The 15,873-nt window shown below is 36.3% G+C and overlaps 1 protein-coding gene and 1 pseudogene across 2 annotated transcripts; one reads left to right on the top strand and one right to left on the bottom strand.

Annotated features, from left to right (window-relative positions):
- The first annotated feature begins 358 nt into the window (after positions 1-358).
- Positions 359-6,704, top strand: LOC147494064 (ETO1-like protein 1; annotated as a pseudogene). The gene is made up of 9 exons (XR_015199522.1): positions 359-447; positions 2,285-2,294; positions 2,379-2,412; positions 2,716-2,818; positions 2,893-4,605; positions 4,701-4,972; positions 5,517-5,632; positions 6,082-6,219; positions 6,297-6,704. The product of XR_015199522.1 is annotated as an ETO1-like protein 1 (transcript).
- A 3,403-nt stretch (positions 6,705-10,107) lies between these two features.
- On the bottom strand, positions 10,108-11,862 carry LOC147494063 (multicystatin-like). Its single transcript, XM_086566256.1, has 3 exons — positions 11,359-11,862; positions 10,952-11,257; positions 10,108-10,839 (listed from the first exon to the last, which is right to left on the bottom strand). The coding sequence occupies exons 1-3, from the start codon at positions 11,809-11,811 to the stop codon at positions 10,225-10,227; spliced, it is 1,374 nt and encodes a 457-aa protein (XP_086422382.1). The 5' UTR covers positions 11,812-11,862; the 3' UTR covers positions 10,108-10,224.
- Positions 11,863-15,873: the final 4,011 nt, after the last annotated feature.

The raw sequence follows: 15,873 nt of genomic DNA, 5'->3' as shown, positions 1-15,873 counted from the left end.
AAAGAAGTTTATCCGTTAGCATGGATGGGGCATGCTAATAACTACAGAAAAAGAAAATATAAGTCTTAAACACATTATATAAAATACAGCTAGTAGATGAGGATTAGGTGAGTGAAAATAGTTACTTGAAATTTTTTATTGATCAAGAATTGCTCATATAAAAGAGAAGTTCAAAGCTCCGAAACTATACATGTAAGGTTTAAAGCTTTAGATCCACTTACTAACGTTCTTATGTAACATATTAAAATTTGTGGATAGTATATAGATAGTGACGACTAAAATAAATAACTTAACCTTCTCCCTAGATGAGGAAGTAGGCTAAGTTGATAAATAGTTAGGGTTGGTATATATACCTAAAATGTATGGTTTGTCAATCTCAAAAGTCACAGTCAAACGTACTAATGTTAGACCTGCATTACATTCTCCCTTAACACTCCAAACTTTATGGTAAACACAAATCAAAAGAAATAAGACTTTTAAAATCAGTACATACTGGGGAGGTAGAGAAAGAAGACTTTTGAAATCAGCACAATAGTTGTAAATTGAAGAACTCGAGAATATGAGATACTTAGAAGTTCAAGAATTGGAACTTTTAGTTCCTATTTAGTTTTCCTTGCTCCCTGTGGAGCTAACAGAAATGCTTGCCAGTTGGCCTACCCATCACACCTGTTGTGACTTCCACTTTTAATATAAAGTTATATTTGAACGTAGAAAATAACAATTCTTAAAAACAAAAATTGGTGGTGGGGTTCCAACCCAGGGTTCTAGGGAATACACAGGACATAGTGTTCGCTGAAGCAAGAATATCCTTACTGAACAATAGAATTTATTGTAGTTCAACCCAGTAACCCAGTCCAACCCACTGGTTGGACTGCCAACCCAGTGACCCGGTCCCCTGGCCGGGTCTAATAACTATGGTTTTACATTAAAAATATAAATTCACGCCATTTTTTTTCCAACTATACGCACCATAAATATCATTTAATTAGTTATTATTATTAGAGTTAAGAATACGAAGGGACTGAAGAGTATATGAAGGGATGGGGGATGGAAAAAGAAAAGGCTAGAGAAAATTTTCTTCACTTCTTCTCGCCTGCTTTATCCCCGAATCTCCCCGCTCTTCCGACTCCCAAAAAAAAACAAAACTCTCAATTGCACGGTTTGTTTTTTTCGAGATTGAAGATCACCAATTGAAAAATCTAATAACCCCAACTTGGAGATTACGGAGGTAGAGATATACAGGTAATCTCCGATTCTCTTCTCGCTCTGCTTTGTGCTAAACCAAATCAATCAAAAGAAACTTGATATTAATCTTTTTGTTAACCTTCTTCAGGTGAGCTTCTTTGGAGAACCATGTCGAGAATTTTAGCAGTTTTAATTTTAATTTTTTTATTCGTTCTCAATCTCATTTTAAACAATGACCTAGTGGAACTGTTTTGGACCAACTAACAGTAATTGCATTGATCAACACCTGGTATATATACTCACACCCATGTATTTGATTTGATTATGACTTTCTTTTCATCAGGGGAATGATTATGACTAACTAACCTCTTATTCTTCTTCAAAGTTATGATTTTTTTTATTTAAACTTTTAATTTTCTTTTTTTTTTTCCCTCACACAAGTAGTTTATCTTCAAAGGCAAAGTTCAGTGGTGTTTAATATGGTTTTAGCAAGAATTTTACTTAGCGTGGCTGCCTCTCCAAGATATATGATGGTGGGAAAGAATCCTGTGAACTTCTAGAGATGGTTTGTGTAACAAGACTGAAACCAAACTATTGGTTAAGTCTATCCATTATTCTTACGAAGTATGAGACTAAATATTCTGGGTGGAAAATGATTATCTTAAATCACTCAGTGATTAAGGTTTGTCGACGATTAACATGATTTTAGATGTAGCTAAGCTACTAAACATAATTACATAACAGTGATTAGTGCTTATCGATGATTAACATGATTCGAAAATACTACATCATTTTAATTTTTTTTTTTTCCCTTCTAGATCTCCTTTGCATCTGTAAAATGAGAAAACATCAGAGTTTCATGTGTGCTATGTTGCTTCATGTGCCAAGGAAATGTGAAAACTGTGTTTCACTCCTAATTTTACTCAACTACAATGTTTCCGTGTGCATAAGTAAGGAATATTTGATGAACTATAACTGTGTTTAGTTGCTTTTGGGAGTTTTTTTTTTAGGCCTTCCTTATGAGATTGAGACATATCACCCACTTGATTTGATGTTTTTAAATTCTTAACTTAAAATAAATCATTTGGAATTTGTATAGGGTAACAGATGTAAGTGCAAAGCAACTGACAGAGAATTACAGACATGTTCTAGGGGCATGAGCCTAGGCTATACAAGTACTTTTGGACCTGCAGAACCCTCTTTCAAGACTTACACAATGGGTTAGTGGTAAGTTTTACATTGGTGGCGGCCTGATTTAGTGGTAGTTTTACATTTAGAAATTATAGCTTGTTAGAGAATGCCCATTTTGAGAGTCAATGAATGATATTGAGTCTTGACAGTGATGGGGCCTTTTGTTTTTCTTCTACAAGAAATGTGGTGCGTTGTAGAGAACCTATTTGAAGATTGTGATATGTCAGTCAAGGAAGGATATAATTTAATATAGTTTTTCTTCAAAGTTTGTATTTGGAGTTGTGGAGATTAGAGACTTATTCTTTCTGTTATGCCCCATGAGAAATATTTTTCTGCTAGAAGCTTGTAAAGAAACCCAACTCCATGCACTCAATCCACAGTCATGGCTTCAAGTTGAGAGAGGAAAGCTTACTAAATCCCCTCCATTTTCCCCTTCATCGATGTAAGTACTTATTTTATTTTATTATTTAGCTTAGTTTCCTTTTCATGATATTGAGTTCATTTGTATGTTCTTAGAGAATCTCTCATCAAGGTCCCCGAACCGCCTGTTCTCCCATTTTATAAGCCTGTCGATTTTGTAGAAGTTCTAACTCAAATTCATGAAGAACTTGAGTCTTGCCCTCCTCACGAGAGGTCAAACCTTTACTTGCTATAGTTCCAAGTCTTTAGAGGGCTTGAAGAAGTCAAACTGTTACGGAGGAGTCTCCTTCTAGCTTGGCAGAAAGCAAGCACAATTCATGAGAAAATTGTTTTTGGGGTGTGGTTAAAGTACGAGAAGCTAGGTGAGGAGCTAATATCTGAGTTGCTTGTTTCTTATGGTAAATGTGCTCAGGAGTTTGGGCCAATAGACATTGCCTCACAGCTTCCCACTGGTATGGATTTTAATTCCCCTGAAATATATGGGATAAATGAGAAGCGGGTGTCTAGAACTGTCTTCTTTCAAATTGAAGATGAGAGAATAGCCTGAGGCAGAAGATTGCTGCCCTATCAACTGCATTTAATGCAATGCTTAATGGGGATTTTACTGAATCACTTCAAGAAGACGTAGATTTTTCCAAAAATGGCATTTCTCCATCGGGTATGAGGGAAATCAGGGATTTTAGTGAGACTGGGAGTCTAAATGAAATTTGTCCAGATCTTTTGTTGGAAGTATTGATATTTTCCAATAAATTCTGCTATGAAAGGCTCAAAGATGCCTGTGACAGGAAACTTTCATCTTTTGTTACTTCAAGAGAAGAAGCAGTGGACCTTATGGAATATGCTATTGCAGAAAACTCCAATGTCCTTGCTGCTTCATGTCTGCAAGTGTTCCTTCATGATCTTCCCAATTGTTTGAGTGATGATCGGGTAGCTAGGATATTCAGAGACACTAATAGACAACATAGAGCAATCATGGCTGGGTCTGCTTCATTCTCGCTATACTGTTTGCTAAGTGAGGTTGCAATGGCCCGAGATCCTTGTTCAGATATTAGAGCTTACTTCTTGGAACAGTTAGTTGAATCTTCAGTCAGTGGCAGGCAGAGGCAGTTATCTTTTCATCAGTTAGGATGCGCCCGGCCTCTGTGGAAAGAATATGACGAAGCTGAACGATTATTTGAGGCTGCTGTGTCAGCAGGCCATGTTTATTCTGTTGCTGGCTTGGCTAGATTGGATTTCATCAAGGGATGGAAACAACGGTCTTGTGACAAACTCAGCTCTGTGATTTCCTCCTTTAACCCTCTTGGATGGATGTATCAGGAGAGAGCACTATACTGTGAAGGCGAGAAAAAGTGTGATAATCTTGAGAAGGCAACAAAATTGGATCCAACACTTAACTACCTGTACATGTATCGGGCTGCATGGCTAATGAGGAATCAAAGTGTACGTTGAAGCTGCTCTAGCAGAAATAAACCGTGTTCTTGGTTTCAAGCTTGCATTGGAATGCTTGGAACTCCAGTTTTGTTTCTATCTGGCACTAGAGGACTACCGAGATGCCTTATGCGATGTTCAGGCAATTCTTACATTGTCTCCCGAGTATAGGATGTTTGAAGGACGGGTGGCTGCTACCCAACTATGTACACTTGTTCGTGAGCATGTTGACAATTGGACAGCTACAGATTGTTAGTTACAACTATATGATCAGTGGTCTTTAGTTGATGTTATTGGCTCCCTATCAGTTATATACCAGATGCTTGAGTCTGATGCAGCTAAAGGTGTGTTATACTTTAGGCAGTCTTTGCTTCTCTTAAGGTAGAAGCAACAACTCTGGACTCATTTGTGTATTCTGTCCATTTAAACTTATTTATGTCGAGGCTTATTAAGTACCATAACATGCTTCTTATCAGGTTGAACTGTCCTGAAGCAGCGATGCGAAGTCTACAGCTGGCACGCACAATGCTGCAAGTGAACACGAACATTTGGTTTATGAAGGTTGGATTTTATACGACACAGGTCATTGTGAAGAAGGGCTTCGGAAAGCAAAGGAATCAATCAGCCTTCAGAGATCGTTTGAGGCTTTTTTCCTCAAAGCTTATGCTTTAGCAGACTCTAGGCAAAGCGCATTTCTTTGATAGTACATTTGTTTCATTCCAAATTGGATATAAAACAAATAACTTAGGTATGCCCTGGAATAAATGTGCTGCTATTGGAAATAGTAGGATTTAGATAACTACATACTATGGAATTCGTGTCGCTGATTTACAGTTAGGTGTCATTTTAAATCTCTGTATTCAGTAACCTAAGGTGTTGGTTAATAATTAAGCTTTTGGGGAGACAATCTTCTATACACGCTGGGTTTAGTTTGGAAAGATGTTCATGTTTTAAGCAAATAAGTGGGTTATAATTGGAGATATCTTTATATTATTGGTATCCAGTAAATATTTAAGTAAATATTTATGCAAGGTATTACTTCACGCATTTTTGAACTTTGTCGGGTTTTTAGTATTTATTAATGGACTTCTGCATTAGGGATGACTATGTGATTATTGAATACCTAAGTGATCTACAAAGGAAAAATTACTTTCAGAGGGTGGATGTAATGTCTAGAAATGCAAAGTTTTGACATACACAAACTTTATTCTTGAAAATTAGAAATTTGAAAAGGCAAAAAGGAATTTCACTTTCTATATATCTCATCATTACTTGACTTTATCATGTTTCAGTGTCTACTTACACGTTGTAGCAAGCATAGAGTCACAATACGTAGCTCGATGGGGAGGAATTGTAGTCAACGGCGGGTTACCTCTAATGGAATTTCTTCTAACAAACATTTAATATGGTAAGAACAAAAGTTTGTATTTCCCTGATTATGCATTGAAATGATTTATCATGGTGAACCAATATCCCCTATTTCAGCTTTTTAGGTAATAAATTCATTGTTTTTTTATTTTGAGTCCGTTTTCACGATGGCGTTGTGTTTAAAATTTGATTGTCCTTGCACTTATTCGATGAAATGCTTATCTTATTATTTGTATCGGTTCACTTTTTAAATATTTTTATGCAACATATGAATCCCAGTCATCAGCTTATTTGGTTCTAAGTTTTGGTTTAACAATCGAGTTATATAACCTATGAAAAGTACTCAAAATTAGTTCATTTGACAAAAACACGGGTTTGTTGCAATTGTGCCACATGGTGGGCATGGATTTTTTTTGTGTTATTGAGGCCAGTCTATTTGCCTTTGCTTTCTCCGGCTCATAAATGGTGTGGATTTGTACCTCATGTCAGTTCTCATGCAACAAGAGGTGAAGGACTCTAAACGAAAGGAAGCATAGATGAAGCTTAAAGCTGCAATAGGTTTTCACCATGTTATCGATCTCCTTTGTTTAGAACAAAAGTTGGTAGTTGGTCACAACTGCTTCCTAGGTATATCTTTCTCAGAATTGCAAGGAAATTATGTTTGTATTAAGAATTTCACTTATGTGCTCCTTTTACTAATACAGATGTTGCACACATACACAACAAGTTTCTGGGCCCTCTTCCTTTCAACGATAGAGGAGTTTGTCTCATTTGTTAACGAGCACTTTCCATTCATCATTGACACGAAATATCTTCTAAATACTGACAATATGCTTCAGTATAGAATGAAGAAGAGTAGCACAACCCTGTCTAAGGTTTTTTCCTATTTGTGTCCACAATCTGTTTCCAAAGGCTCTATTCTGGATAATTTGCCTGCCAGCATAAAGTTCGAAGTTCAAGTGGATGAAATGAAGTTCCCTTCACACTCATATTTTTCTGTTACATTTTCTATTGCACAAATTTTGTACTTGGTAGTGTCATATGATTTATCACTACTTAATTCACCTGCATGGTTAGAAAGAAATAAATCGCAACCAGTTCAGCGTGACCAATCTGTGCCACTTATGATGAACTGATGAGTCTCTTCATTTTTTGTTTTAAGTATTTCTTCGTGTTCTTGATATTGTTTGTGAGGAATTAACCTAAAAACTAAAAGCCAAACTATGCTGAAAAAATAGGCAGTTTTAAAGGAAAACTAAAGGTGTTTAACTTTTTATATATTTACCTCCTTGCCACACTGTACTTTGGAAAAATGTAGTCTTTCCACTGTTGTCTCATGTAAGTGCAACATATGCTAGAGAGACATGCATATAGTATTCGAACAAGTTTTATCGTACCAAAGTTGAAGTCCTGGGGGGTTTTAGGTGCCAATTGAGTTTTACCATCACTCCTCTTTCACCTAACTCTAATAACAGTTATGAGCTGTTTTTCTTATTCAAATAAAATTTAATCTGCAGGTACTCTAACTGAACTCAGGAGCAAACCATGCAGCTGGTTATGATGTTTTTATGACTGGGTGTGTACATGTGCTTGCTCAGGCAAGTAGTCATCTAGGTATATATTTTAAACATCATATTCCGTTGTCATGATTCACCTATACTGAGAGACTCCAGAAGTACATGAACCACACCTTTATGTAAGCTAGAGAAACGAATCGATAATTGATCTATGCACTGGAAAAATTGTTCCAGAATCTTCAATTCAAAAAAGTTAACAATGTTACCTAATGGTTATATTCCAAAACATTGTATTACTGTCGGGATTCTCTTTGGATATACAGTGTTCAAGCACAGCCATGGTATAACCTTATTTGTTATGGCGATATGGATTGCTCTACTTAACATGATTTGAGGATGCTTAATGCTATGAGTCTAGAATATGATATCTTAGGTTTGTGTCATTTTCTGAACTCACTCTGTCACAATTCCCAAGTGCTACTTATTAAATAAAACAAAGCTCAGAAATGAGTAACTATACCAATCCACCCAATTACTCAATTAGAACATTAAAACAAGGTTTATAACAAGTTTTTTAGAAGCGTGTACTGAAGTGCAAAAGTTTCATTCTTACATTAGCTGACTATATATAAACATGATTTTTACCATAAATGGGGAATGCGACCAGACTGTAGAAACTGCTCCTTAACATTCACCTTAATTAAAAAAAGTAAGTTTTTTCGAAAGCCCAAAAGAGTACCAATGTCGAGAATAGGTAGCAAAACAAACTTTGATAAATTGTCACTATATTATTGCTACTCATATCAGAATATTCAAAAGCTAATTAGACCAAGGAAAAATATTGCACTTGTTTACACTTTGGTATTGCAAATAATATACCATAGTACATTCAATGCCTATATCTATTGTACTTATTGTTTATTCAATAATGTGACAAAATCAACGACCAAAAGGTAAACTTCTCTAATAAAACCAAATTGCTAAATAGAAACCCCATCTAGCATTTTATCAAACATCTAATATGCACAGAACATAACTCCCATATTTGCAAAGAATTTACCAACTCCAATAATAATCAAAATTTTATTAGCAATTTAAGCATTTATATATGCAATGCAACAAAATATTTTCTATAAAAGTAAATTTTCTAAAAAAAACCAACTATTTCCGATAAAAACATTCAAAAGATTAATTTTTTTAGATCAAAATGTTAATCTACATGATATAATATAAGAAGTGACAAAAAAAAGGTACCCACTTGTTTACTATAAGTTCCGCAAAAACCGAAATTTCCTTCTAAACGTGCAACACAAATTTTCTCCCGTGAGTTTCAAGACAAGAGCGACCTCCCAATGCTTAGGAAGGGATTTCGAGGAGGGAAGAGAAGAGAGAGATGGCAAAGAGAAAGAAAGGACAAGGGGAACCAAAATTGGTTTTGAAAAAGAGAGGTTTTAGAGAGCTTAATTAAGTACAGAAGGGTAAGAAAGTAATTATATGTATTTTAAAAAGGTAAAATAGTATTAACAGAGAAAAGAAGGGCTTAGCAGGAAGTTAACATTTTATCGTTGATATCAGCAAGTGGGTCCGATGTCCTGTTTTGGAATACAACATGGGTCAACATTTTCAACGCCCTGAAGTGGTATGATTGCTAATTTGAGGTCCGATACGTGTATTCTCCCGAACATTAAATACTTTGATTAATTAATTTAAATATATAATATTATAGGGAGTAACTCAACGACAAAAATGCCGAAAAAGTAACTCTCAAAGACACCTTTCTATTTTTGTAACTCACAAAGACTGGGTAGATGAAAGGTCAAATATACCCTTGACGCGAAATAAAAACAGATCGGGTAGATGAAATATCAAATATACCCCTGTCGCAAAATAATTAACGTCCCGCTAGGACAAAAACGACTCGATGTATTTAGTATGAATATTGAATATTTATAGTCTTTGGGTATGAACATTCAATGTTCATAGTCATTTGATGTTCATAGTCCTTTAGGTATGGACATTGAATGTTCATTGAATGTTCATAGTCCTTGGGTATAAACATTGATTGAGTATGAACATTCAATGTTCATAGTCCTTTGGTATAAACATTGATGTTCATAGTGAACATTCAATGTTCATAGTCCTTGGGTATGAACATTGATTGGGTATGAACATTCAATGTTCATAGTCTTTTGGGTATGAACATTCGATGTTCATAGTCCTTGGTCCTTTGGGTATGAACATTCAATGTTTATAGTCCTTTGGGTATGAACATTCAATGTTTATAGTCCTTTGGGTATGAACATTCAATGTTTATAGTCCTTTGGGTATGAACATTCAATATTCATACATCAATATATTGTATAAGGTACATTCACCTATTTGGATATGAACAATCATTGTTCATACACCAGCAGAAGGTATGAACACTCATTGTTCATAGTAAAATGACAGAAAGGATAAAATCAGAAAATATTTATTTTAAATCCGGGCCATTTGTCCTTGAGGGTTATTTTCACAGAAAGGTATAACTGGCATTTTAAAACATGTAAAAAGGTGGGGCCAACTTATTTTGTCCTTGAGGGTTACTAATTTTGAAATAGTGAGTTCGTGAGTTACTTTTCTCCAAAATTTGTCCTTGTGAGTTACTCACAAAAAACCGTGTCCTCTAGACTTCATTTTCCCCAAAATTGGGCCTTGGGACCAATTTCTTGATAATATTATTTCAGACTTTACTTAGCAAAGAACCGGCCGAACCTGTGGTATTTTGCATCTGCCATATCAGCTACAACGGAATTTAAATCAATGAACACCAGTCTCCCATTTCCAAAATACAAAAACAATGCAAAAATCAAAATCATATAAATACAACAATGCTTGATCATAGTCAGATTCAGGGAGAACTTAGCTGCAATCTCAAAACTAAAAAGATTTATTAAAAAAAAAACCAAAGAAAAAAGTTTGGATCTTCTTTTCAACAACATCCCCACACACATAGTTCAATAAATCTTATATTGATATGATAAACCACAAAGTAAGGATCAAAATCTTATCCAATAAACCTTGTTAAGTCTTACCTTTACAAGAGGAACAAACCACTAAAGCAAATCGCTATTCTTCATTCACTGGCCAATTTGAACGCCTCAACAGCTATCTCTCTAACCCAAGGTTGCTCGATGGTGCAGAGAATCTGTAAAGGTAGAAGTAAAGCATGTGCAACATCTGACCCGTTAACAAGTTGGGAAAAACACTTGAGTGCTCTTGCAATTGCAAGAAGCTCTTCATTATCGATGCTTCCATCATTCTTTGCAATTCTCGATTCTAATTCTAGAAATGGAATCCACTCCTCCTTAATTCCCTCCTTGACGAAGCCAATAGGAAGTTTTTCAGAAAACCGTGAATCAGAAATAGTTTGATGCTCTTCGATCATAACCAAATTAAAAGTGTCTGTAGCCTTAGGTAGTAACCCCGACAAAATCCAATATGGAGCCAAATCCGAAAGCGTTGGCAACTTTGCTTTTGGCCGCGGCTGTGTCTCGGAAATATACTCCAGTGGGGTTGACCGCAATGGGCCAACAGGTTCACAACACCCTGAGTCTCCTTCAATCACCTCAGCTTTGTATATCCTATGCACCCCGTGATCAATCACTTGGAGTGTTAAGCTGTATTTAATCCCATCCCCTTCAATATCTTGAGTCACCTTTAGAACATCCACAAACTCTAACTGAGTAGACTGCACGACATTACCAATAAAAGACAAAAAACATTATCAATAAGGATGTTAAAAACATCAACTCAATTGGAAATTAGACATTTCATAAGGGGCTAAGATAGGTAGAACATACCACTTTGCAATTATGGTCGCGCACAGTAAACTCAGCGATTTCTTTTGTTGAATAATCGAGCAGAGAAGGGGCAAGAAGAACAACTATATCAGTCTGGACAAGTGGCAATACTTCACAGATATAATGGAGACCAATTGACTCCATATAACAATCACAATTATGCTTCGTCACACATGAAGTAAATATCATCATATGCTCCCCTAGGTCTTGCGTCAGGACGGTGATGTTATAAATTGTGTAATCACCATCAAACCATTTGGAGAACTTTACAATAGACAGATACATAAGATACTTATGCTGGGTAAGCTGCAACAGCCATCCACCCAAAGACATTCAGTACTACAGTCTATAGTTTCAAACTAATAATAAAAAAATGACAAACGGAAAATAAAAACATTCTTATTTACCCTTTTTTCATTGTGGTGCTGTACATCAAAGACAACCGCTTGCAAAATATCGGGATTGACAACGTCACATGGAGGAGGTCGAGGCGGCAGTGGAGGTGGCTCCTCATCCGACGAGGCATCGGATACGTACTCAAGCCCAACCGACTTGATATAGTCATGTAAACGAGGTACGGTATCCGGCAGTGTTGCCGATCGAAACACAGCTATTTTAAATATCATGTGATTCCCGCTATCTACATCGACGGCTTTAAGCACAAGATAATAGATAGTGCCACAAGCACATCCCAATTCCGTTGCTGCTTTCTGCACTTCCACTAACTTTAGATTTGCACCCACTCTCTGATTATGTTCTTCAATCGCAAATTTGGCAGCTTTTTGGACACGAGGTTCGTATATTTCATACCCACATATGGTTTCGATATTGTACGCGCACATGCTACCGTGGTTCATCATCTCAAATACAAAATTAATTGAACAATGAAACCCTAGAATAAGATTAATTGATGAAAAAACAGAGAGACTTCTTTTGATTTGGTACTGGAACCCTCTTTAGATATAGCACCAGAGAATTAAGTCTTCGACCCGCACTTAGACTTGGACTTGGGACTTTTTTGTCTTGGATTGGGCTGGTGAGTATTATGCTGGGTGCCGCCCAAAGTCCATCTGATGTTCTGTCGTACGTATTCTCGTTAGGCAGGAAATGTCAACTTATATATACCATGGACCAAAATATCGCCGATATATCCGATATATCTTATATCGGCGGTATATATCGGTATTTTAGTACACCGACATCGATATTTTTGACATATATCCACCGAATATAGAACCCTTTTTTTCCCATATATATCGAATTTCCGATATAAAACTTTATATCGCCGATATAACCGATATTTACGATATATGTCGGTTGACTTTTTGACCATTTTTTAATATAAATCCGATATTTCTGATATATTTCCGATATTTCCAATATTTTAAATAGTTTGGATTGATCACCAAAAAAATGGATATATCCGATATATATCGGTTTTTGAATACACCGATATATTCATCGATATCGATATTTTGGGCCTTGATATATACTAGTATACTGCATGGCAGTGGGGAGTGAGCGGAGATGCGGGGAGAGAGAGAGTTGGGTGACGGAGAAAAGGTATTGGAGGCGAAGAAAAAATGAGAGAGAAGTTGAGGATAGACAGACAGAAACCAACCAACTTGGTTTTTGTTCGCATACCCCCTCTGCCAAGATCATTCGCTCCAGTTACTCGACTAGCCATGAGCCCATGAGATTAGGCCTGTTAATTTAAGGTCTGTTAATTTAGGTCCTTACTAGATTTTGAACCAGGGCATACGCCCGAGATTTTTTAGGTATGTGCGTGATGTAAAAGAAATACTTTATTATGATAATTTTTATATTTAAAAAATCTATAGTCTAATTAAAGTACAAAATGTGTGGCTCTTTCGCGTAAGACTCCTAAGAGTATAAGCAACTAACCCAACCAATAAGGTAGTGACCCACTACTAATTTTACTATCATCACTTGAAGTTTCCAAATTGAAGTAGAGTTTACAAAAAAAAACTTTCAAAACCATTATGCTTATTCTTGTGACTTGCATTCACTACGTCATAATAGCCTATTTAAAACGGCTTATATATGTCGAGATTGCTCAATATCGACGGCTACTGACTGTCTCATAGGCTGTCGTAAAAAATGGCGTCGATTTTGTTCTCGACGGTTAGTAGCTGTCTAATATTTAAATTAAACGGACAGCTAGAAGCTGTCGATAAATGTGTTTCGGGGACGGTTAAAGGCCATCGTTTAGTGATTAAAACAACAACTTCAAGCCGTCTAGTGCTATGTCCAGGTCCATCAAATGTGTTTCAATTTCTTATTATTGACGATTCATGCCTATAGAAAATATATCCAGACCACCTACAGCTTTAATATGATTGGGTACCAAAATAATTTAAATTTAAACTGCACTACAATTAAGAAACCATAAGAAAACTGAACTACAAAACATCTTTATATCATTCCAAAGAGATCTCCATTCCAAAATGTATACATTGAAGTATACCATATACAATAACCCTGCAAGTCTGACATATATAGTACCAAAGTATTTGAACTCTTGTTACAAGACAAGCATTCAACTGCAAAGAACCAAAATAATACACCATGTACTTGGATTTACAAGGCACACCAAAAGAAGATACATTCTTATCGATTCAAATCATTTCTAGCTCCATGATAATATATGTGTTTCATCAATGAAAAATCACGTAATTCTTTGGCCAAGTAATGATGTCACCAAGCACAATATCTCCAAGTCTTCCATCTCCTTCATACAACGGTGCAAAATCATCAAGTATCTTATCGATTCGGACATTATACGAACTTGGAGGTGTCGTTAAGTAGGTGCAGACTTCTCCAATTGCAACAACAATCTTTGTTAAGAAACTCTTCAAATGACAAGTTGTAGATTGAGGTCGGATATCGCGTGAATCATCACGAACTGGTGATTGTTGTATTTCCTAAGAAAAAACAATGAAATTAATGGAGCGTTACTCTTTAAATAGCTTACTGAACACAAGAACCAAAAGCACCCAAGTTTGTTTTTCCTAAAATTCTTCGAACAAATAAAATTGAACACATGTAGCAATAGGACCAAAAAAAAAATAACATAGCAAATAGGACCTGGACATAAAACCTAAAAAGACACTAGATATGAATACTTGAATGTAGTTGTTTCGTTATCACAATGTGCACATTTGATAATATATTGACCATTGAACCATATTTAACATAAGTTATAAACTTCGGTTCCATGTAGGATTGTTGCAAGTGTTTTAGGTATACTTCCAAGACACTACTCAGCCTTTATGGTGAATACATATCCACTGGTCGATGTAGACTCCTTGAATCAGAAAAACACTCTGTAATGATCATACCCTTGGGTACACTAGAAAATTTGTCAGAGTGAACACTGTACTAGCCTACTAGGTATTTTCAAATGTCGTCAATATTAGGAATGATCATAGTTATACACCACAAGCTATGTGATATTAGCTTTTTACTATGTTAGAGATTTGACTCTCTAATTTGATGCAAAAGAGAATTCAAAGTTCCTTACTCACGATCTTCGCGTTCGTAAAGTTGAAGTAAGGATCGAACCAACCTAAAGGTTAGGACAACTATAAGTTGATTGTTACTCTTAGGGAACTAGTGAGTAAGTTTATATTAAACGTACGTGGAGCTGAGATTATACTTTTCCTTAAGGAGAATTTCCTGATCATAGTATATTCTATTTTACAAAAATCAAGTTGTACAAAAATCAAAAAGTTTCTTAAGGGAGTGTCTTTAATGGGGACCATTTGTTGGGGTCTTGGTAGTAATATAACTTAAGTGGTTTCGTGATCGTGTACACACCTTTCCTTCCTCTTTTAGAAAGAAAATTTCAAGTTTCCCTCTCTTATCCGTCCCTTTTCTAGTTTCCTTCTTTTTCTGGTAAAATCCTCCACTGCACACAGTGTGAGTTCAGAGGAAGAAGTCGAATCTAAGCTAGCAGTTGTTAGTTGAGACCAAGATGGGTACTCAGTTGGACAATTTACAGATTTTTCCGATGCTACAAGTAACAAATGGTGCGATTCATTCCTCTAGAGAGCAAGGTAATAATCCTTCGATGGTGAACAACAGAGCGCAAAACACTCAGCAAAACCCCCCAGCCAATTCAGATACGAGATGGAGTTCTCTTTTTCAGGGAGATAAGGTCAGTCCCCCTGATACAGCTCTCCAAAGATTTGATCTTGATATGATAGAGGGTGTTACCCAAGTACCTTTTGATCTGCGATGGAAAGGATTGAATGTGTGGAGAGATTATGTGGTGGGTTTTTTCCTGGAACAAAGACTGCCATATCTGGTTGTAAGGGAAGCCTTGAAAAAAAAATGGAAAACAAAGGGTGATTACGAGATGGTTGCGGATGCTGAATTGTTTTACTTTAAGTTTTCCAATGAGGAAGATAAGAGGAAAGTATTGGAAAATTCTCCTATCTATATTGCAGGGAAATGCTTCATTGTTACCCAGTGGACACAGGATATTGAGAAGAGAAAGAATACAGTGAAAGCAATACCAATTTGGGCAAATCTGTACAATGTGCCGAAGGAGTTATGGACTGGGGAAGGGCTGGGATTCTTAGCCAGTCGAATAGGAGACCCCCAGAGAATGGATGAAGCTACAACAACTAGGAAAAGACTCTTGTATGCTAGGGCTTGTGTTTTGGTAGAAATTGACTCAGAGTTACCTGAGACATTTGATATCAATATGGGAGGAGAGGATGTAAGAAAGATAGCAGTAGAATATGGGTGGATCCCAAAACTCTGCGATAATTGTAAGAGATTTGGACACAAAACAGATGGATGCTTCAGGAGGGGCAATAATCAAAGGATAGATCCTCGGGTGGAAGGTGGGGTGATCCCTAATGTGGAGGTGGAGGACATTGGAAACACTATAA

Source organism: Coptis chinensis, chromosome 6, assembly GCF_015680905.1.
Source record: "Coptis chinensis isolate HL-2020 chromosome 6, ASM1568090v1, whole genome shotgun sequence".
NCBI lineage: Eukaryota > Viridiplantae > Streptophyta > Magnoliopsida > Ranunculales > Ranunculaceae > Coptis > Coptis chinensis.
This window is presented reverse-complemented; position numbering and strand designations above follow the sequence as displayed.